The 23855-nt window shown below is 39.1% G+C and overlaps 1 protein-coding gene across 4 annotated transcripts in view; it reads left to right on the top strand.

Moving 5' to 3' along the window:
• The window catches only part of FAM135B (family with sequence similarity 135 member B), a 256450-nt gene that overhangs the window by 111406 nt on the left and 121189 nt on the right, over nt 1-23855 (top strand). For 3 of the 4 annotated variants that reach the window (XM_038124640.1, XM_038124660.1, XM_038124634.1), the window contains exon 2: nt 13815-13910. The exons of the other annotated variant lie outside the window; for it this stretch is intronic. In XM_038124640.1, the coding sequence (XP_037980568.1) occupies nt 13834-13910 (77 nt within the window). In that variant the 5' untranslated portion in view covers nt 13815-13833. The remainder of the gene's footprint in view (nt 1-13814; nt 13911-23855) is intronic. 4 annotated transcript variants of the gene reach the window in all.

Below are 23855 nucleotides of genomic sequence, written 5' to 3'. Positions count from 1 at the left end.
ATCTTTCCATCTGATTTTTTCTGAAGCTTTATGTAAATATCTGGATGCCTAATCTGTCTAATCTATCTGATGTTCTAAAGACATGAGAAAGTGTGCTGAAAAACTTCCTTCATTCCTGAAATGACAAAGCAGGATCTTAGTGTGGGAAAGGCAAGTAACTGGGAGAATTACTCCACAACTTTAAAATTTGCAATGTTTTGCCTTGGGAAGAATTTTCATTTGGTGGTTTTCTAGAAACTTTTCTCATTTTATGTTTATTTCAGTATAAATATTTATATGGGAAGTGTTGGAGTTTTTACAAAATTGAAGTATTTGGTGTGTTCACAGTCTGATTCTGGCTGCTGATTGAAATCGTGTGTCTGCATTACCTAAACCAAAAAGAAATTCAATAGAGCTTCAAGATCACTAATTTTAAGCTGTACAAACTAGTAAAAGTGATCATCACTGCTATATTGTACAACAGCAACACTCAGAACTGCTATGTGGCAGTGACCTAAAAACCAAATTTAATGTCCCTTAGTTTTCTAGGTATTTCTTCAATAAGGCATAGAATGTCCCTGTGAGCATAGAACTTTGACAAAGGAGGTTAAAAAACCCCAAAAAACCAATACAACAGATGATATAGTTAGCCCTTCTTTTGTTTGTCAGGAATAACAGTCTGACAACAAAATTAGGAAGGAAGCAGGAGTGGATCTAAGAGGAAGAACTTCACTGCAGGTGTGGTACCAGTCCAGCCCTGTCCTCACAAAGTCTCCAGATTTCTATGCCTGATGGGGTTTCTTGTATGAATGTCTACATGAATTTTCTTCTATCAGCTACATCAGAAAACTGCAGTTCATTGCTGGTTTATGTGCACCTGCAGGGTGCCATGGACATCCAGTCTGTTCACAGTCACTGCCAGGAAAGCAGAACTTCAGGGGACACGGAGGTGACATGGCAGGATGGTGGTACTGGTGCCTCAGTGGCTGCTTTTCTAGAAATCTCCCTGTCTGTGTTGCCCAAGTTTGCTTCGTTGGAGATACTTGGACACACAGAGAAAGTATTTCAGGGGAAAAGCCCCAAGTTGAATATCTCTGTTTTGTTGATATCTCACCTTCCTCTTCAGAGGCTGTTTTATAACTCAAGCACCTGTGTTAAAGACAACACCAAAGCTAACACTTAGATGCTGTTGAGAATCAGGAATTTTCAACCATTAATGGGTTGCCAGTGCCCCCAGTACTCTAAAAGGAAATCCATCTCCATGTCCAGCTGAACCTCAAAAGCTCACCATGACTTCTGCCAGCCTTTATTCATTTGAGAAGGGACCTCAGCTCCCTGAGATGACTGAGCATCCTTTTGGCATGACAGGCACAGCTTGAGGGACAGCTGTTCTGCAGCTGGAATAAGAGTCACGGTCTTCAGAAAAAAATGCAGCCCTTCTGTGAGGCAAACTCGCTGCACAAAACCTTCTGGAGGAGTTTGCCAAGATGCTGGGCTGAATTTGAGAGAGAAATTTATTTCCTGTTGTTTTGATAGAATCTGCTGGCCTTGCTGTATTCAGCAGCTGTACCTCAGGCCCTGTTGTGTTGGCTTCGTGTCTAGCAGTGGCACAGTTGGCCCTTTCTATTTTTGTCACAGATCAAGCAGTGCCATGACCAATAAGTCAGCCTTTTCTTCTGTTTGTAAACCACTTAATTTAACTCTTGCTCTATAGGAGAACCTGATGCAGTTATTTATATCAACATGGCCCCAAGCACTTAAAACTAGTCAAAATTCTGATTGTGGCTCTGCATATTTTATTGCCTGTACTTAAACCACACTGCTCTAAAACAGCACCTGTTCCTCCCTTAATTGCATCACAGCTCAATAGTTACTGTCTATCCAAAGACCTGTTGTGATGGAAAATGGTCTGCAGCTTCTTTACTTACTGTTGTAGTCAATGGCCCTTGTAATAAATGTCTACCTCAAAGTTTGTGTGCAATTTGTTAAATATTTTACAACTGAGGACAGTGATGAAAAAATCTTTCTTTTTTTTTTTTTTTTTTTTTTTTTTTTTTTTGTGAGCCTGAAAGTAAATCCATAGTGTATTAATTTCAGTATTGCAAATATTCCCTCTTCCAGTAATACCAAGACTCTGGTGGTTCTGCTGATGCTGCCCTGACCACTTCTCTCTGTCAAAGTTTTCTCACCAACAACTCTATCTTTTTAGAGTCATAGAATGACTTGCATTGGAAGGGGCCTTAAAGATCATCTAGTCCAACCCCTGGGCCACAGGCAGGGACACCATCCCCTAGACCAGGTTGCTCCAAGCTCCATGCAGCCTGGCCTTGAACACTTCCAGGGGCATTTCCCCACCCTGTCCCAGCCTTTAAACATTTCTGGTGATGGTAATTGAACCATAACTGCTTGTCAGATTTCCAGGGCTCTGAATTCTGCTCTTGTTCAGTGTGTGAGGGTACAGCACCTCTTGTTGTGCTGTTCTCTTTTGGTCCAGCACTGCAAACAGTTCAATCGCTCCTCACAAACATCAATAGCTCCACTGACTCCACTTGAAATATAACATCTGCTGACACTGTTTCCTTTCTAGCAACTTCAGATAATTTTATTGAATATAACAGGCTGTATTAAGAGCCTTTAACCTGCTCAAAACTTGTTTCAAGAGAACAAGACAACAGAGAACCTGACTTGTTAAATATGCACATATTTTCTTGGATCAGCAGAGTTGACTCATTTTACAATATTCTATCTCCCTTATAAGACGTCTTTTAAATCTGAAAAGCCAAAAAACCTCACCTGTAATATCCAGATTAATTCCCAGACCTTGTATGTCCTGAACACTTCAAGATGCAGAAGTGGTTTTGATCATTGCCTGATCATAACATGATCCATGTGCATTAAGTAAGGAGATAAAGGAGACTCCATGGGCAGCCTTATCTGTGACATTTCCTATCTCCTAAGTGCTGAGCACCTTTCCATCCAGTGATAAACTGACTGTTGATTCCAGCTGGATGTCTACACATGTATGATAGAAGGCAAAATGTTTTCAGGCAAAGAAAGGAAAAAAAAAATGTATCAAGTTTTGAGGATTTGCTTTTTTTTTTTCTTTTTCCTTTTTCCTTTTTAAGCACATACAAGAATCATAGAATCATTAAGGTTAGAAAAGACCTCCAAGATCATCAAGTCCAACATAAGGTACAAATGTATATATAGAGATACATACACACTACCTCTCTTACCCTTTCCATGAGTGATTCTGCACACACATTCAAAATCCTGTTTATGTGTGGAACTTGGCTGTGCCTGACATTCATCTAACTAGATGAGGACTTGGCTCATATGTCTGCCCCTAGGAAAGTTGCTTTCAGCTCCCTTGGAAGCCAGCAGTGGTGACATGAATCCTGTTGAAGGCATTTTCTCTATCCCTACTGACTACAGTGAGGCTAAAAACACCTCATACATATGAAGACATTTCTGCTTAGTGAGATGAATCTCATGGGCAAGTGTCTGTGCTTTAATTTTTTCACAAACAAGGATAATCAATGCAGTTAATGTGAAGTATATGCTCACTTAGAACATCCTAAGAACATCTGAAGGAGACTATACCTTGTCCAAGAAACTCTGCAGTGAATTTGATCATGCAAAATGCAAAATAAGCATTAAAGGTCTGACAAGGACAGTAGAGTTTTCAGCACAGTTAGACAGTGTCATGAAATTTTTTATGACCAGAAATGGAAATGCAGTCAAAACAGTGCCAAGAAAACATATAACTCAGTAGGCTTTCCCTGTCATAGTTGTCACTAGTTTATTAGCTGTGACTAGTTTGTAGCATCAGGCTGATGTTCAAGCTCCTCTGTTTCGTACCTGGATTCTTTGGTGATGTCTCTATTAACAGAACACTTTGTGCTCCAAAGCAGAGAGCTCCTTTACTCATGCATCAGGCTGCCCCATCTCTCTTGCAAGAGGATGCATCTCACTCATCTTCTTACCTCTCCTTTGCAGCCCTACAGAACCTGATACAGGACTTTTTACAAGGAGGATCTTGGTCAAGTTGCTGTAACATTCAGTATTCAGAAGACAGACAGAATTGACCTTTAGCTGTTGCCAAAGTTTTGAATGTGGCCAAATGTTCTGATAAACTCCCAAAGACTTCATATAGACCTATGTCCAAGCAGCTTCGACTTCAGTCAGGTATGAACTGGAGTAGAACTTAAAAAAAAAAAATAATTATATATATAAAAATAAATTGTGGGGCTCTTCTCTGAGTACATGAAAATAAAATAAGGTCAGTCCCCTAAAGTGCCCTAATTTCCTGTATGAAACCAACAAAAGAGCCCAGACTGAGAAGAATATATCTCTCTTTACTGGGAAGAAGAGCACAGTCAAATGTGAGAATGATGGATAATTCTGTCTGAGTGTCCTAAATAGTCTTCAAATAACTTGCTGCCTTTTGATGCATATTATGTTTCTAAGACTGACAACAGGAATTTCAGAAAAAAAGACTGAGGTGAACAGTGGGAGTAAGACACAAAAACTGCTGAAGATTGAAGATGATGACGTTCTGAGGAGTCTGAAATTCAAGCTCTCAGTTGTGCATAAAATTTCAAAATGTCTTTTTCTTTTGAAGGTCATAAAGAAGGAAAATAAGTCAGAGAAGGAACAGGTAGGGAAGGTGTGATGAAGAGAGGATTATGTAGCAGTGGGAAGGTAGTCCCAGGGAAAGTTTGTATTACTCCTTTTCCCCTCTGTTTTGCTCTGCCTTCTCTTCTGTCTGAATTTCCCCTGCTGCTTCATTTTTTTGCACAATACCAACAGCAGGTTATTATTAACTGGTGTAAGCAGATAGTGATTTGTGCTGAGCTGAGCTCAGCACTGGTGTCCTTACAGGCACGTGCTAACAGAGGACAAATCGAGGCTGCTCTTCATTCTTTTTTATTTTTTGGAATGCTCTGACCTAAATTTGCACAGCTGTGTTCACATTTAATCCTGTGTAATAGCTCAAAGGCTTTATATCTCATAAGAGCAGCCTACTGGCACCTGACAGTTATTCGGTCCCTCTTCAGTTCTGCCCTAAAATCCTCTGGAACAACCTGGTGGTTTTGGGTTTTTCTCTTAATAGATTTATTCCTCTGTCTAAATACCCTTGAAATGACTGGTTTATGGAAGGGATAATCTAGACTTGCTTCTCAGCCTTCTTGGACCTGGTGACCTGTACAAAATCTCCAGTGTAGGTAGGCCTCACAAACAAAATGTGAAAGGAATTGAAGTAAGCTGTTGACTTGTTTTCCTGGGTGATTTTGTTTGGATCCTGTAGTTACAGTCTGTTTTTACCCCATGTGGTCCATATATTTGAAGCTATTGATCTAGAGTGAAAGTTCTCAGTTGTGGGGTTCAAGTGGTTTTAATCTTAACACTAATCTTGTTGCTGGAGCTTAAATGGGCATCTACCCCCACTGAACTGATACTGCTGGTACTTTGTGAATTCCAGTTGTAATGGTAAAAGACAAATCACACCAGAGTTTGTAAATGCAGAAAAACCCCTATAAAATAACACATCTACTTTCTTATGTGATCCGCTCTGAATACTCTTTGGACTATGAGTAATTTTTTAAAGGATCTTTTAATATTTGTGTCCCTAACTCATTACATTTCAGTGGCAGCAATCAATGAACCTTGAGAAAACTGACTCATGGTGTTACACACTGTGAACATATGTCTAATGCATCTGACAAAATTTTGAATATTGATTTTCCTGAGAATATTGAACAGCAAAAATTTTTTTTGTAATATTGGAAGATTATTCTTAGGGCTTGCATCCAAACTGAGTTAGCTCTTTAGAATAAAAAATCTAAATTAGTCTTCATAATTTTAAACCCAGCTAAATGTTTATGCACTGGATAAAAAGCATGTTTCACAGATGTGACTGAGCAAGATTATATGCCTTGTATTTGTTTTGTGCCTTGTACCTGTATCACAGATCTTTACTTTGGTTTCAATACTGGAGAAAAAATGCAAAGGATTACAGCAGACTGGAAACCTAAAAACCTTATCAAAAAGAGCTGCAAGGGATTATCTGTGATGCTATCTCATTCTGTAACTTATGCTGGGTAACGTGAGGTGGTTGTAAAGATTGGAGACCTTACAAATGAATCCCTGGCATTTCAGTAACTAAGAGAGCATTAGAAGGCTTCTCATGGTGGAAAATAACTTGATTTCCAGGGAAGACTTGAGACTGAAGTCTTAATTCTAATACACATGAGAAAAAACAGAAAATCACTTCTGAGTCACATTGACTCAAAAGTCCAACAAGACTAACAAGTCTTTGGGCTGAGTTTTACATCATAAAGTCATAGAATCAGCTAAGTTGGAAAACACTTTGAAGATCATTGAATCCACCTGTGTGTGTACCATGTCCCCCTGTGCTGGTTTTAGCTGGGAGACAGTTTTCTTCACAGTAGCTGGTATGGGGTTATGCTGCATTTCTGCTGGAAACAGTGTTGATAACCCAGCGATGTTTGCATCACTGCTGAGCAGAGCTTAGGCAGAGTAAAGGACTTTTCTGCCTTTTACACCACCCCACCAGTGAGGAGGCTGGGGGTGCACAAGGGGTTAGGAGGGGACACAGCCAGGACAGCTAACCCCAACTGACTAGAGGGAGATTCCAGACTATATTTATATAGTCTGTATAAATATCTAGGATATATCTATATCCTCCACAGCAGATAAACTAGGGGGAAAGGTGTTCTACTAGGGGGAAAGATGTTCTGGGGCTGCTGCCCAGGGGCTGGCTGGACACTGGTCAGTTGGTGGTGGGTAATTGTTTTCATTTGCATAATTTTTCTTTCTTGGGTATTGTTTAACTATTTTTTTGAAGTTTTTCAAAACTCTTATTACTATTTTTTTCTAATATTATATTTGAATTATTATCCATTTTTTCACAACCCACAAGTTTCCTCACTTTTACCCTTCCAGGACTCTTCCCCACATCCTGCTGGGGCTAAGGGAATGAGTTGTGTGTTTCTTAGTAGCCAGCTGGGGTTAAATTACAATATTTCTTTGTAGCACCTTTGGAGCTCTAAGAGCTTGAGATGATAGATTGATAAGAACATATCAGAAATGCTACATATGTTAACATTTGTGGATCACAATATTGATTCATCTGTTCTTGATATCCGTTTCTGTGATCTGTGCTGTGCTCTTTTTTTCTTTCTTTTTTTTTTTTTAGAAGATTGGTGTTGGCTCTGCAGTTTGCAGTGCTCTGCAGAGATTAGTGATGTTTTGCCTGGGAGGTTTGTTACTAAAACACTGATCTTGGGTTTAATCTGGTATTCGGACTCTGACCTGAAGGCATGATTGTACTTCTGTTACCCTGTTATGGAGAGAAATAACAAGGAGCATCAGTCTTTGGCAGGAGCAGTCTTTATTTAGAGTTTTCCTCAAGGAAAGACTTGCAAAGTCTCAAAGGAAATGGATACACATGGAAGGAGGTATCCAGGATCTGAGGAAATCAGCTGTGTTGGAGGTGATCTATAATGACCTGAATCCAGAGATGAGGGTGAAATCTGGTGCTCACAGTCCACATGGTGAAATTTTTCATGAGATGCACTGACATCATACGCCCACAGCCAGGTGACAATGAGCTGGACAGACACAGGGACACCAACTATTGGTGAACAGGGCAGACATCTCTGAGAATGTGACAGCTGAGACTTCTTGGTGTGGAACAGTTTGCTTTCACATGGGGATCTATCCAGTACAGCTGGAATTGACTATTCCAAGGGTGAAAACATAATCCTAGCATTTGTTGTGGATTGCTACAGACTGCCCTGGAACAAGGTGTATGTTCCCAACACCTGCAGTACATTGGTGACATCATTTTGTGGGGCAACACAGCAGGAGAAAGTGTTTGAGAAGAGAAGAATAATCCAGATCATTTTAAAAGCTATTTTTACTATAGAACAAAGTATGATAAATGGACCTGAACATGAAAATTCAAATTTTAGGACTAAAACAGCAAGGTAGATGTTTTTATATCTCAAGGGGTGTGATCAATAAAATAACAACTAACAAAACAGCGGCACAAGACTTCTTAGGTGTCATGGATTTTTGGAGAATGCATGTTCCAGGTTATAGTCTGATCTACACTGGTTATAGTCTCCCTTTCTATTTTCTAAGAAGAGAGACTTTAAAAGGGGTGCTGAGCAGCAGCAAACATTTGAACAAACTAAATGGGTGTCGGTCCAGACATGACAAGATGTAAAAAATGTGCTTTATAACCCAGACAGGGATGGTGGCTCCATCTGGAACATCTGACCAGAAGAGCCTGGAGAGACTCTAGGCTGGCCTCTAGGGTCTAGAAACAGGGGATATGGGGGATCTAAAGCCTGTTACACTCCAACTGAGAAAGAAATATTAGCAACTTATGAAGGAAATTGAGCCCCTTCAGAGGTAGTTCGTGCTGAAGCACAGGTGATTTTTGCATCTCAGTTTTCTGGGGTCAGCTGGACATTCAAAGGGAGGGTCCCCTCCAGGCACCATGCAACTGATGCTACATGCACTAAGTGGTCTCACTGATAAAGCAACGGGCTCCGACTGGAAATCCTGACTGCCTGGGAAATGTGGGTATGATCATGGACTGGCCAGGGCCACATGCTCATGAACCTAGCACTTGTGACACTGAAGAACATGACAACAGTGGGCAGGAGGACCAGGCTGCTAGTACTGAAGAGGCTCTGGTGGATCTGGATTTAGAACATATGGGTTAGCTATTTATCGCTCAGTGAGTCCATGACCCATCAGGACATTTAGGAAGAGAGCTAAAATACAGATGGGCTTGTGATCAAGTGGTAGACTTGGCTACTGATGGCATTGACAAGCCTTGACACTTTTTGTATCTTTAGTGTTGTACTTAGATTTTCTTCTTTTACAGCATAAAGGAAATGTCTTACTGCCACCCAAAATCTTAGGACAGAAATACTGGCTTGATTTATTTTAACAAAATGAGGTGTTAACTTTTGATATCACCTTGAAGGTGAAGACCTCACCTCTCTCATTTTGCTGATGTGCTGGCAAGAAAAGCTGACAGGTTCTGTAAAGTGGAGAACAGCTAATGACAGCGTTGTAGTGAAAGGACTTACTGACATTTGGACTGCTTTGTCTCAGGAAATTAAAGTATGCTCAGGCAAGCCTATTGAGTTGCAATCACTGTCCTGAGAACTGGGGTCCAGTTCAGCTGCATGAAAGTGAGCAAATAAAAAGGAAAACAACAGTGAAAAAGAGATTTTGTCTAATGAGTTTGCTTCTTCTAATCCTCTCACCTCAGAGCGTGTGTGTGTTTACTGTCCTCCTTGTATTGTATTCCTCTTACTTTTCTTACTTAGAAGTACAGTGGGTGAAAGCATTAGTGGAGAGGAGAATAAAGTCATGTCACTGTGACTTTATTCACTTAATCAAGGAATTCCAAATAAATTTTAAAAAAAGGATATAAATGCCTAGCTTGAAATAAGTGCCAGCTTCTGCAAAAGATCACAATAAAATAAAAGATACTTTAAAACCAGTGAGGACAGTGGTGATATCCTGCAGATAGTATGTGCTGTGTTTCTTGAAAGGTAGCTGTATTCTCCTAAATGAATGCTTCTAGGTTCATGAGTCATTGCCCTTGGTCACCTGGTATTTTTTTTTTTTTTTGCTTGGATGTAATTGTGCAAAGGCTAGAAGGTCTATAAAATGTCAGATTATGCAGTGTCCTGTCCTTCTGTCCAATGTGCTCTCTCCCCATCTCACTCTCCTTAGCTCCCTTTGTTTGGGGTGACAGTGATTGCTGCTCCAGTGGGGAATTGTCAGATTCACTTTTACCTTCAAGGTCTTCAATAGTCTTGTCTGTGGTACATAATCAACTAATTGCTTAATCACTTCCTGGCAGAGGCCTTGGTCAGGTGACTGGATCCCTAAAATGCCATTAAATACAAATACTGTAAATTAAAAAGGTTGCATTTAGCCAGTATAATTTCTTGAACAGTCTCCAATGAAGAAGGTATTTCCACTGACAGAAATGGGGATGTGGGGAGTAAAATTCAGCCTTCCTTTTAAAATGCAAGTGAGACAGTCTCCAGTCTTTAAAGATATAGATTTTCATACGCTTTATTTGTATAGAGGATTCTGTTTTTTATTTGATGTGTCCTTGCTCTAAGTAAAATGACAATTGAAATTGCCTGTCCCTTGCTAGGACACCAACTCTAGCTGGAAGGACAAATTGTCAGACTGGTGACCTGACTCGTGCCACTGGTGCGTGTAGGACAGCACAGCACAGCCAGTGACAGTGGCACTGCCATCTGAAGCCATCCAGTGCTTTGGGGTGACCAGGGTGACCATGGCACTGCTTTCACAGGAGCAGATGGCCAAAACACTTCCCATGTTACTTTATTAGCTTTGCATTGATATTTATTAGGGTTGTCCCAAGGTCTCTTTTGAAAAATGCAAGGAGCTTGATATAGAAACAGACATTTCAGAAATCCAAATATACTAAATGCTTCCCAAATATGACCTCTATATTTTCCTTTAAACTGCTTATTAGATAACTGATGACACTTCAATACTGGCAGCATTCCCTATTGTCTTTACAATAGTGATGTCATGGCAACCTTCAGTATTATTTTTAGCAACTATTGCTCTATTTATGGCCCAAGGTTATCCCACACAAGGGTTGATGAGAGGTCCTTCATGAGCCCTGCATTTTGGAGGGTTATGATAAAGTTCCTTTTAAGCAGGCACCTGGTACAAAAGTTAAAAATTAGTGCATCATTTTAATTACTTAATATTTTCTTGATCCAGTGGTGCCTGCAGCTATTTTGTCAGATTTCATAGCTTCTTGAATTGAAGAATTATACCCATGTGTCTAAGCAGAATTCTTTGAACCTTGCTAAGTGCCATAGAAATAAGGTACACCAGAGGCCCCTTTTAATACTTGTGAGGTGGTCCCTGAAGTACCAGGCTCCAGTGCTGGGGACATAGATCTGGGTGATCTGATCTTCTGGAGTGCTGCTGGGGTGGATGGAAATTCTAACTGGTGTATCAGGTGCTTACACTTTAATTATGGTGATCAGTGAGGGAAATAAAGTTACAGAAACGGGTTTTTTGTTTGCTTGTTGCTTTTTGGTTTTAGGATAACTTCTGTATTTGTATTGAAGAGGTATAAAGCTTGAAAAATATAGTGCAAATATAGAGAAGATGTTCGTATTTCCATCTAACAATTTTTCCCTATACCTTAGTTAATCTTAACTTCACATCATCATTTCTGTCTTTGACAATACTGGTACTGGGCTGAACTGGCTGGCCATCCATTCACACCTCTCCTCTTTACACTGGTGTCTTCAAAAGCATGGAGTTTCCTTTGATCCTGAGCTTTTGGTCTAGGGAAATATGCCTCAGCCCAACATGCAGATATATTGCCAAAGGCAATTCTTTTAATTAGCACTCTCCTCAAAACTAAATACCTTGTCAGAGTATTGCTTTGTGGTTTGCATGGTTTCCTACTAGCTTCCCACACAGTCTGCTTTTTGACTCAGGCAAGACTATCACACACACAGGCACTCACACATAACCTGGTGGATGTGTCCTATTCATGATTTAAAAACTGTGTACACCTTCTTAATCTGTGCCAAAAAGCAAAAGGACAAAGTATGAGTTTCATTCCTGTTGAAATGAGGGACAAAGGAAACAAAAAGTATTGTTTTGCTTCCCCTGTGCTCAGCACTGCTTAGGCCGTAGCTGGAGTGCTGTGTCCAGTTCTGGACCCCTCAGTTTAGGAAGGATTTTGAGGTATTGGAGCAGGTCCAGAGAAGGGCAGCAAGGCTGGTGAAGGGTCTGGAAAACAAGCCCTGTGAGGAGCATCTGAGGGAGCTGGTGGTGCTTAGCCTAAGAAGAGGAGGCTCATCACTCCACAGCTCCCTCCAGGAGGATGCAGCACATGGGGATCAGTCTCTTCTCCCAGGCAGCAGCAGCAGGACAAGGGGAAATAGTCTTAAGCTTCACCAGGGGAGGTTTAGGCTGGGTATGAGGAAAAGAGTGATTGGGCATTGGAATGGGCTGCCCAGGGAGGTGATGGAGTCACTGTCCCAGGAGGTGTTTCAGCAAAGACTGGATGTGGCACTCAGGGCCTTGTTCTTGTTGACAAGGTGGCATTAGGTCATGGGTTGGACACGGTGATCTCAAGGGTCTTTTCCAACCTAGTTTATTCTGTGATTCTCTGACAAGTGCTAGAGTTTGAATATCCCTTCAGCACACCCAAATCATGGCCTGACACAAGCTAGAGTTCCTTACCTCAGAGGCGTATCAGATGTGTAGCTTAGCAATTTACTTTTTTGTTCTCACAGTTATAGACATATATTATATATATTTTACATCACATTATTGTCATTCCAAAGTCTGAGGATGGCGAATGAAAAATTAATTACCTTTTAACTCTGGAATGAGATCTTTTTGAAAAACTGTAGTGCTTGAGAGGATAGCGAGAAAAAAACCTTAGTTTAAAATAATCAGTGTAATAAGCCAGTCAGTTGGAAAATTACTAATCAGGAGCAAGCCTTGAGAAATCTAAAGCCTAATGCTGCTCTGAGGACTTCATGTATCAAAATCCTCTTCACTCCTGCTTCATTAAAGGACACAGTCAAATCTATGAGTGCCATGAAATTATTGATTAGCACCTCTGGAGAAATTTTTCACTTTACATCTGAGCTACATATCCCTTTAATGCCCTGTATGCCTCAGAAAGGGGAATTGTTAAAAGCCCTGACAAGGGTCTTCCTCAGAGACTGCATTTGGCTGCTGTCAAACAGGAACTAAAATGTTGCTTCTGAATGTGTTAATGAAAAAAATTTAATCTTTGTCCTCTCATTGATCCTACAGAAAATTTCCAGGCAGCTTGGCAGATTGCCAGAAGTACATTTGCGGGGGGGGAGGGGGGGAGAAAGGGTGAAGGAAGGAAGGGCAAAAAATAATTGAAAATCTGTCCAAAAGCTGTAAAAGTCCTTGGATTGTCTCTGCTATAATTAGGGAAATGTTAAGGATCTACACTTGTGTATTAAATGGAGCTGGTTTGGAAACTTACTTCCTTGAGTGAGACATGACCTCCTGAAGTCCCTTCCAACCTGAATTATTCTGTGATTCAATAAGCACATGAGATGTACTGTGTAAATGGCTGTAATGCTTCAAAATCTTGATTTGACTGTTGTGGCCTATTAGGTGCTATGACTATCAGCATTTTCTTTAAAAGAATATCTTCCATTCATTAATATTTAAATTATTCATATTCCCTCAGAAGCTTCCCTTCTGGGACTTTATTTAAGTCATAAGAGGGGTCAAAAAAAAGAGAAATCTGAATTCTGCTCTCATCTATATAGGGTTCTTGTCTTTTTGCCCTGTGCTTTTACAGAAATGAGCTGTGCTGACCCTGGAAATCTGCCATTTCATAAAATGAGAAGAAAAAAAATCAATTTCCCATACAAGAGCAGCAAGAGAGTTAATTAAAATTTTCTTTGAGATTCTTGCACATAATATGTTATTTACTTTTTGCTTCTTATACTTTTCATAATATTATCATTCTGTCCTCAGGCTTAATTAGACTTCTTACCTCTCTTAATTACTGCTTTGATCTGGCTTTTAGTGAGTTTTCCTGAAGATGGAGCCAAATGATGTCATTGGAAAGATTCCAATTGATATCAGTCGATTTCAAGCTTTGCATGGAACCCCAAGATGCCGACTAAAATGGAATCATCCATTCATGGATTTGTTAAGTAAAATACTTCAAACGTTTAAAATGTCTTTATATGTGTGTTATTTAGGTGATGACCTGAAAAAACCATGTCTGAGGTTCAGGGAACGGTCGAGTTTTCTGTGGAGCTACACAAATTCCATAATGTGGACCTCTTCCAGAGGGGGTGAGTTGATGTTTCCATTAATATGCAGCTGACAACAGAGGAGCAAGCTACAGAAAAGAGTTAAATTGCAAAACAGGTTCTTTTCTGCCAAGTGCAGTTATATTTCATGCAATCTCCAGGGCAGAGAAGGATGTCATTGGGCTTTCATTGCTGTCAAGGAAGATCAATGTACATTACTTTCACTATAAACTCAGACTGACTGACTTGTTTTTGCAATACAATGTTGTAATGCTCCAAATTATTGTAAGCCTCTTCAGATCTAAGTACAATGGCTGTTTTAAATGCTTCTGGACTGGTTTTGAGTCTCCATGATAAATGATAGCTGCATTGAATTATAATGCAAACAATTTCATTTTAGGGCCATAAATCTAATGACTACATTCTTTTAATGAAAGTTGGCTGAATCCCACTATTTCAGAAGGAAAATGAATACTCATATTTGTCTAAAGCTCTGCTTCTGGTGGCCACACTGATTTTTCACATCCCCATAAATTAGAAGAAGATGTACAGCTCTGGTCTGGTTAAACTTTTGCCTCTATTATTTTTGCACCACTCTTCCTAGTAGATTTTTAAAAACCTGATGGCTCTGAAGAAGCCTGGCCAGGTGTGAATTGTTGCTCAGCTTGCATATTGCAACCCATAGGTGTTCTTCAGTGAAGAAAAATTAGACAAAGAAGCACTTTTGGGGGAGACCAGGACACTCAGGTCAAAAGAATGTGCTTCATGGAAAACAGTGGGTCTTGAGGAATACTATTTTCTTTCACCTACCACAATGTATGTTTACAGAACAGTAAATATTCTCTTTCAAGCCTTAGCTTGGCACAGGGGTGGTTCTCAGCTGATTTGTCTATCTCAAGCACCATTTCCGTCGTGAAAACCAGGGAATTGTTTCAGGTGTTGGGATGGATTAGGTAGAGCTGTTTCCATCAGTATAGAAGCATTTTGTTATTTGATTTACTTTGATGAACTGTGTGGGAAAAATGCTGGGAAGCTGAATGAAGGAAACACAGCTTTATTTGGTTTTAACAGCTGGCATCTGTCATTCTGTTGCTCTCTCCAAGAGAATATCCACCAACTTTATGTTAGAGAGTATTCTGACTATGTCAAATACTGGTGTCAAACTGAAAAACAAACCTCTATGTTTGGTTAATCCAAGCTATTAAAAAAAAAAAAACAAACCCTCATGTGCTGTTTGGTAGCTGTTTGGTTTATCCAAGCTATTAAAAAAAAAAAAACAACCCTCATGTGCATTCTGGTCCTTATGATAATGGAAGGAAGAATCTAGTTATAGATTCTTTTTTCTTTTTTCCCTTAGTTTCTGGTGATCACTGCAATGTCTTTGATCTTCCTCGCAACTGAAAATCCACTCCCATCTGTGGGCTATGTGATTTTTTGGACTTAGACAATAGGATGTTAAGAGGTTAGCCAGGAATCTTTCCATGTTTCAATGTGATGACCTGACTATTTTTTCTTATATTGGTCTGATTTTGCATTCAATCATTTCTGTAAAATGCTTTCCTTGGCTTTGACAGTCAGATCAAATCTCTGGTGTGGGGGTAAGCCTAGCACTAACACAGATAATATATTCAGCTGTCACACTAATGAGTTCCTAATTACCTTTGCTTTTTTCCCCACTGGTACTTACCTTGTTTACTGATTAATATTCCAAACACATAATACTATAGCTTATACTGCATTAAGTTGTTTGCAATAATTTTTGGTTTTGTGTATCCTGCCCAATATTACATTTGCTTTCCTTCCATCATTTTAACCTTTGCATTTCCAGCAAAATCTTTGTGTTTCGTATTTGCTAATCACTATTCTCTGGCTGACTTCATCTGCTCAGCAGACTCTTTCACTGTAGCATGAAAGTGTGAAAAGAACAAGTGGATGAGCTTGCCAAATTTCATTTTAACTTGGGGACACTTTTAATTTTGACATTTTTATATTGCCATTGTTGATATTGTCTATAGACATCTGGGATATCTTGGATTTACATAGTCTCCACTGATGAGAGTGTGAAAGAATTAAGAATGATGTGTATTTTCTATTTAACTAACATTTTTTTTCTCTGAGCGACTAGTAAATTGAATCAATATCATTCCGTCCTGATGAAGGTCAGAAAGGTGATTTATGAAGTGTTGTCTATCAGAAAAGCAGAGAAATGGAAATTCATCTTATTTTCTGTGGGAACCCAATATGCTGTGTTATTTTTACCTCAAAAGCATGAACAAAAATGAAGAGCACTAATAATAATTTATATAATCTATTTTTTCTCCTAATATTTTGGTACAAAACAAAAATAAAAATCATAATAAAAACCCTGAATATGCCCACAAGTACAGAATAGTCCTACTCCTGTATGCCTAACTGACAAGGATGAAATTTCTGGTTTGGAACTTGGCAGCTGCAGGAATAAGGGCAATATTTCCCAAACCACTTAGTCTTGGCTAACAATCCTTCTGAAGGCATTGCCCTTTGGGAGAGTGTGGCTGTGCCAACCACGAGTCTTTTCAAGAAGAGCACTCCACTCAAATAAAGGAATTAATAAATCAACATGATTTAGGAGGAATCAGCCCTTCTGGAACCATTGGGTGATAGTTAATCAAGCTTGATTAAGGACATGATCTGCTGTCCAGAAGTCACAAAGTGCTTTAAAGTGTTAGGCTGCTGGTAATGGCCCTGTTCTATTTTTGTTTTTAATGGATGCTACTTTGAAATCTGTATGCATGCGCAGCCAGTTGCCACCTCTACCTCCCCATGAGAAATGGAAGCTCCTTAAACTATTTGAACTACAACTTGTGCTATTTGTATCATGTTTCTATACCTATAGGAATAGTTACTATACAAAAATCAGGACTTCTTTTTTTTTTTTTTTTTTGTGAACAATTGTAATGGTTTTATGTTTTTTGGCAAATACATAGGAACAGTCAGTAAATTACGTGTTGCACAGAGTTTGGTCAGTTGCTGTTAAATATGCCTTCTGGAGCACAAATATAATCGTGTCAGTATTTATAGACATCAAAGGTTAAATGCTGCAGGTGCTGCTACAGGAGAAGAAAACTTTTTTTTTGGTCAAACCAAAGGATTTGCAATGCTGCTTGATGCCAGAGTTCTAAAAGTTGAGTAATAAGTAATGCAATTTCTGGAAGGAAAAACATTTTTGAGCTTTCCATCTTTAATTCTTTCTATCATGTGCTGCTTAATAACTGGTGACATTTTCTCTAGTGAAATTAGCTAACTGATTCTGATTTTCCTTAATAGAGTAGGAAATAAAATTATCCCTGACTGCCAGAGATCAATTAATTGATTTGTCTGGTTCTGTCAGAAGCAATCCTTCTGCACCTTTTTTTTCTTAAAGCTTTTCAAAATCTATTTGACCGAGGAAAAAAAAATCATCCAGAGGGTGAGTAATATTTGGAGTTTGTGAGGAAAGAGAGGGCACAAAGAAGGTGAAATAGTGACTGACCTGTGGTAGGATTCTGGTAATAACAATATATTATAAAACTAGGACCAAGGTAAGTCACTGGTCACTGATCACAGGGCTGAATCCCCTGCTTATCAGTCTTCTCAATCCTCAAACTCTAGGCTGCAATTTGTAAGTGTCTGACACACTGGTGGTTTATGTGTGTGAGAGATGGGGGTGATTAAAAATGAGTGGAAAAATGAAGTCCAGTTTCTTCTAAAAGGAATGCAGCATTACCCTGGAGAAAAGATCAGTGGTTTCAGAGCTTGCAAAACCCTACAAGGATCAGACCAGGGATCAATAGCATTCAGAGCTGCTGGAAAGAAGGTCCTCTTACTTAATAGACTAAGCTTTTGAGTGGCAAAACATCCCTGTTAACTACCAGATGCACAACTGGTCTTCAGTGTACTTAGCCGTGAAGTCATTCCTTAAGAGACAAAATGCAGCAGCTCCTTTTCCCAAAAAACTGGGATTCAGCAGTCCATCAGTGCCTCTCTCATCAGATGAGTACCTGAAAAATATATATTGTGTTCAGAGGTTCAGGCCTTATTTCTCAGAGCCTTTGAGGGACAGCGTCAGAATATATATATATCATCATGTAGTTTGAAAGTGTAGGACAGAAGTAAATCTTGTTACATTGATCATAAAAATATGCATTTCTTCAGACTTCTCACCTGTAATGAAATATAAATCACTTTTGGGCTGTAAATCTGTCATTTTGAAAATACTTACCTAGTGCATTTATGATACATGAATTCTCTTTATTATAAATGAAGAAAGAAAAGGGGGGGGAATAAAAGGAAGAGGGCTTGTAAGCATTGTAAAGTGATGGAAATGATGTCTTTTTAGAATAATGAGTGCTGTCCCTTGGAACAGATGCATTGACAGAACTGACTTTTTTCTTGCCATGATGACATATTATCTTCAGTTTAAGGCAGCATCCAATATTCTAAAATAATAATAAAAAAAGCATAAAAAAGAGAAAGCATAAAACCCCTCAGGAGTCAGTCATGGTCATGCAGTGATAGTTGAGAACCTGCTGCACTGACCTGACAAGATGGAGCTTAGTTTAGCACAAATCTAAAGTCATGAAAGTAGCTGCAGTGCAGGTGTGCATGAAGCTAAAGATCAGTGTCCTGAAGTGTAGCAAATGGCAACTTCATGAAAATCATGAATGATGGGTTATTGTCATGACAGCTGGTGAAGACAATTTTCTCATTTGGTTAATTGTTGTGAGATTTGAAGGGGTCCCAGGACGAGGTAAGAGATGAGAATCTTGACTCCATGTTTCAGAAGGTTGATTTATTATATTATGATATATATATTAAAATGCTATATTAAAACTACACTAAAAAAAATTCATCAGAAAACTAAACAAGAAAAAAAACAAAACAACAAAACCCAAAAATTTGTAACTAACCAGAAAATCTGACCCAGCTGCATCTTTGATTGGTTATTAAGTAAAAACACCTAACATGGACCAATCAAAGATGCACCTGTTGCATTCCACAGCAGCAAATAATTATTATTTACATTTCTTTCCTGAGGCTCCTCAACTTCTCAGGAGAAGAAAATCCTAACAAAAGGATTTTCATAAAATATGTCTGTGACAGTTAATGAGTACAGCCATCTTTAATTTCTAGGCACTCTGTGTCTGCTGAAGAGAGCTGGGGAGTCCTGTGCCAGTGGTAGGGGGGAAACATTGGAAATAAATGGAGTGGAGCTTCAGAGGTGAGGCCATTCTGCAGGTGAAGAGCAGCATCTCAGCAAACTCCACTGACAGGTGATTGGTTAGTCAGTGGAAAGTAGGGTGCTCTTGTATCTGGGAATTATCTTTCTCCTTCAAATAAGTAACACCCTGGCTTACTCAACCCTAAATACATTAGGTAGCTGTTGTGTGTCACTTGGTCACCTATAGACAACTGAATTAGAGGCCAACTCCAACTCTCCTAAGAAGTTGCCTAACTAAGGCAGTATCACAGAATTAGTACAAATTCAGAAATAAGGGGCCTGGATAGATACTATTCAAGGCCTTGAGATAATGCTTTACATGCTAGTTTGTGATTGTTTCCCACACTCTGTTCCCAGCGATCATTAACACAGAGTAAAAACCAGGCATGTGCAATGTCAGAGGGAAAATTCTGGACAGCACAGTGATTTGGAACAAACACATGTTAGATAGCCCAGAAATGTTATAGCAATTTGAGAGCTTCTGAGAACTCCAAATGTCATCTTGCCACTCCTCAACCCATATGGTCCAGCTTTCCCACTTGTTCTGCTCCCATTTGGCACCCATGTCACACAACATGAGTTGACTGAGTCATATGTTGAGAAAGAATGTGCTCAGTTTGCTTCAGCCACCCTTCACACATGGGATAGCAACTGTTTCTCTCTTGGTCATGAACACTAGTGTGGTCATTAAAACAGCTGAACACTAGTGTGGTCATTAACACAGCTGAACAGCTGAACTGTTTCTCTCTTGGTCATGAACACTAGTGTAGTCATTAAAACAGCTTACTTAAAAGTGCACACTGCACAACATTCAGCAAATTGGCCTTTATTCATGGGCACATCAGAGGAAAAAGTATTACATTCTAGGGAATCAATACATTCACTTCCTATCTCTCTTTCTGATCCTGGTCTTGTTAGAATAGTCTCTGGTTTTCCCCACCTGCAGAAAATAAACAAGTGGGACTTAGGAAAGACATTTTGAAGGATCAGTAAATGCTGCAAAGCAATTTCTGATCCAAAGATAAAAGGTGGTGATACTCACAGAGAGAACAGTTTGGCACAGATGCTCTGGCATCCAGGTGGAAAGCTTTGTACACACCAGGAAAATTCATACATCAAAGGTAAGGATACAGACAGAGAAGGCATTCTGCTTGCTCCTGGAAGACAAACATTAGAATATATCATATAGACAGTGCTAGCCAAGAGGAATGTCATGCAAACAGATGGGATCCACTCTCCTAGGAAATAAAATGCAAGCTGTGATGTTAGATTAAAGTCTCGGGCAAAAAAGTAGAGTTAAAAAGAGGAGAAAAAATCAAAATTAAACTTCTGGGATTTAGCCAGCTTTTAATGCTCATCAACCATTAACCTGGAAGACAGTTCATTCTATCATCTGTAACATTAAAAATTGACTATTATAAGATTTTCTTCAAAGCTCTTGATGTGTAATTTGGCACTGCCTTTCCTATTTTTATGAGTTCAATTCATAAAATAAAAAAATATTTCTATAAGCAGAGATCTTAAATTTAAAGTGTCATCCCCTAGAGTACCACCAAGTGCCTTTTATCCCCCTTAAGTTCTACTAATCAAATGTATTAATCTAATGGACTCCATGCATGTCTCTGAGGTGAATTTCTACTTGAACCAATAGATTTTGTAAAAAATAGTATATTCTCTTTGTTAATAGGTCTTTTAGAAGCAGCTGTGATCTTCATTGATGCACTTGGATCTGTTTTACCCTCTATCTCCTCAATGAATTGGAGACACAAACCCCATAAATTCTTACAATCATTGTGTCATTAAGTGCAGCATTGAAAATTGAGCTCCTCCAGGATGTGACACGCTTGTTGAGGAACTGGACAGAGTGACGTCAAGACTTAAGGCACGGAGCATTGCATACTGCTAAAAAGCAGAACCTAATTTTATTAGCAAACCACATTTCTCAGCTGGTAAAATCACATATTAGTGATAATCAAGTAAACCTGTTTTGTGCTGTAAGCTAAACAGCCAGGTAAATTACTCGAGAACATCGTCCTGATGATAAATCACTAAAGCAATGTTTACTTCATGGTCTAAAACTGAGTGCAGAAAGAAGCTGCAGAGCTTCTTTGTTGTTTCTCTGCTGAGGAAGACTATGGTCATACTCATCCTAGAGTCAGGGAATTGTTCATGCTGGAAGGGAACTTCTGTGATCTGCAACCCAATACCTGCTTAAAGCAGGAATTATTGAATTCAGACCCAGTTACTCAAGGCCATGTCCAGTCCCATCTTGAAAACTTCCAAGGACAGAGATTCCCCAGACTCTGCACAACAAATTTCAGAGCTTGAGTATAAACAAGGGATTTTACTTTTTTCCCTTGCAAGGACCAGGTCTTGCTGTCCTCCTAAGAGCTTGTCCTGTATTTAAAGAAAAGATTTGCTGCTGGTGGTCACTCTATGCTTTCCCTAGGGATATACACAGTGTGTGCTACAGAGCCATGGAATGGTTTGGGTTGGAAGGGACCTTAAAGACCATCTATTTCCAGCCCACCTATGTAACAATGTGATAACAAATTCCAAATACAGGTAACTTCAGCTGCCTCTATTAGTTGTTGTTTGCAGAGTGCTTTGGAGAGGAAAAGTGCCAGAAGAACCAAAACCACCACAACCACCCTCACATGAAAACTTGGAGAATAAATACTCATTCCCTAAAAAATTGCATGCAAGGAACACAGTGGGTTTTTTGAAGCATTTCATAGTTATTTTATTACCAGACCTTCTCATTCACTCATGTCTGGCACTCTCTCTTGTTAAGAATAATTGCCCTGACACAGGCTATGCCGATGCCATGTTTCTGGCTTGTTCTAGTTAAGATCAGTGCTTTAGAACTGTGTCATTTCACTTGTTCTTAAGTAATAAAATGTTGCAGCACATACACATAAATCCTTTCACAAGCCTGAGGGCTTAGGCTTCCTTCCACAACTTACACTACAGAGAGCTTAGTGATTCCCGGCAGCAGACATGAGTCCATCTGTAACTCTCTGTGCTAGGAGCTCTAGTCAACATCTCAGGTATAGCTGTGTATAAATATAAATCATGTGATGTGAGATCAAAGCTACTTTCTGACATAATTCACTCAGAAAGTCATCAAGGCAACGAGATAAATGCCACTTAAACTGGGGTGATGTTTGCTTTCTGCAGAGGAGACACTATGTAGATGTTAAGGGGCAAAGGTTTAATTTTTGGCTAGCCAAATGCAACTTTTAGCCCAGTTTGGGCTTTTTCTTTTTCTTTTTTTTTTTTTTTTACATAAGTGCTTGCAAAGAACACACTTCCTTTCCACTCCTCCATAACTGATTGAACAGGAATGAATTGTTTAATAAGTGAATGGGACCTGGATTTAGTATTTTTAAAATATATATTTTTTGAACTGTTACATATTTAATTGGTTTTGGAGCTTTGGGGGTACAGCCTGCCATGGTTTTCATAGCAACTGTGAGCATTCAAAGATTAATTGTAAGTAGTACAAGACTTTCTTGTCAAATTGCCTCACTCCATGAAATATGGTTTTAAAAGAAAGGGGAAGGATGGGCATATAAAGCATAGACATTACCAAAGATTCAACTACAAACTCTTTAGTTACAAACATGTACATAAACATGCACATAAACACACCAGGCAACAAGCTTTGTTTTCTTTTTTTTCTTTTTAATCCCATTCTGTATGAGATTTTTATATGATACTCATCACTAACATCTGAGTAGCCCTCAGAAGTGTTAGATGAAGAAAAAAACTCCACAGCAATATTTTCTCTCATTGTTATGTCCACATTATTTCAGAGAGGAGGCACTGCCTGATGTCCAGGAGATGTGGTTTACCTCTATTTTCTTGTCCCATATTTGAAGCAATCCTGTCCCTTGGCAATACTGTTCATACACTTCACTGCACTTTTGTAAGGTGCATTTTTAATGTAACTGTTCCAAGCTGAAATACAGCATCTGACTGTTGCTATTTGTTGGAATGAGTAGTGGGTTTGAGAAATTACCTGAGGTGGGCTTGAATGACCTTTTAGCTCATCAACTATTATCTACAACCATAGGAGTAGTAATAATATCTCAGAAGATTGTCCTTTATAGGGTACAATTACAAATGCTCAGATGCTGTGATAGTAGAAAATATTACTGTGTATAGGAAAGGTTTGTTTTGACTTTCTTTTATCAGATATCTTTGTATTCAGCTTAAAATGTCCCAAAGTCTAATTTTCAGAATGAAAAACTGCACACAATCTCTTGATCAGATCCTTTTAAGATGGCTTATGCTGTCAACTCAAAATAATTACTCTCTTTTGGACATGTAATCATTTAGAGTTTCCTTGCTGTATTAACTGGTTTTGGAATTGTTTAAATCTATGGATGCAGTTAAGCTATATGGTGCATATGCTGCAGATAGGATGCACCCAAGATGCAGTGAAAAAAACAGTTGTCCTTTGTCCTTGCATTAATGGAGTTCAGTATATTGTGTGTCTGGATGGGAAGATCTCTTTTAGCACTTTAATTACTTAATGTGCTTGCTGCAACAAAAGTACTTTAACAAACACAAATCAATTTCTCCCATCAATCCACATCCACTTTGTTACAGTGGAACATTAATTCATTTGTGGGGATAACATCTGCCAATAAAAGGTATTACAAATAAAATGCAGCTGAAAAATGAACTGTTGTTTAGTAATCTCTTGTTCCTGTTTGGCTGTGCATGATAAATCTTCGTAA

This window comes from Motacilla alba, chromosome 2, assembly GCF_015832195.1.
Source record: "Motacilla alba alba isolate MOTALB_02 chromosome 2, Motacilla_alba_V1.0_pri, whole genome shotgun sequence".
Lineage (NCBI taxonomy): Eukaryota > Metazoa > Chordata > Aves > Passeriformes > Motacillidae > Motacilla > Motacilla alba.
The sequence above is the reverse complement of the archived record's forward strand: the minus strand, read 5'-3'. Positions and strand labels throughout refer to the sequence as shown.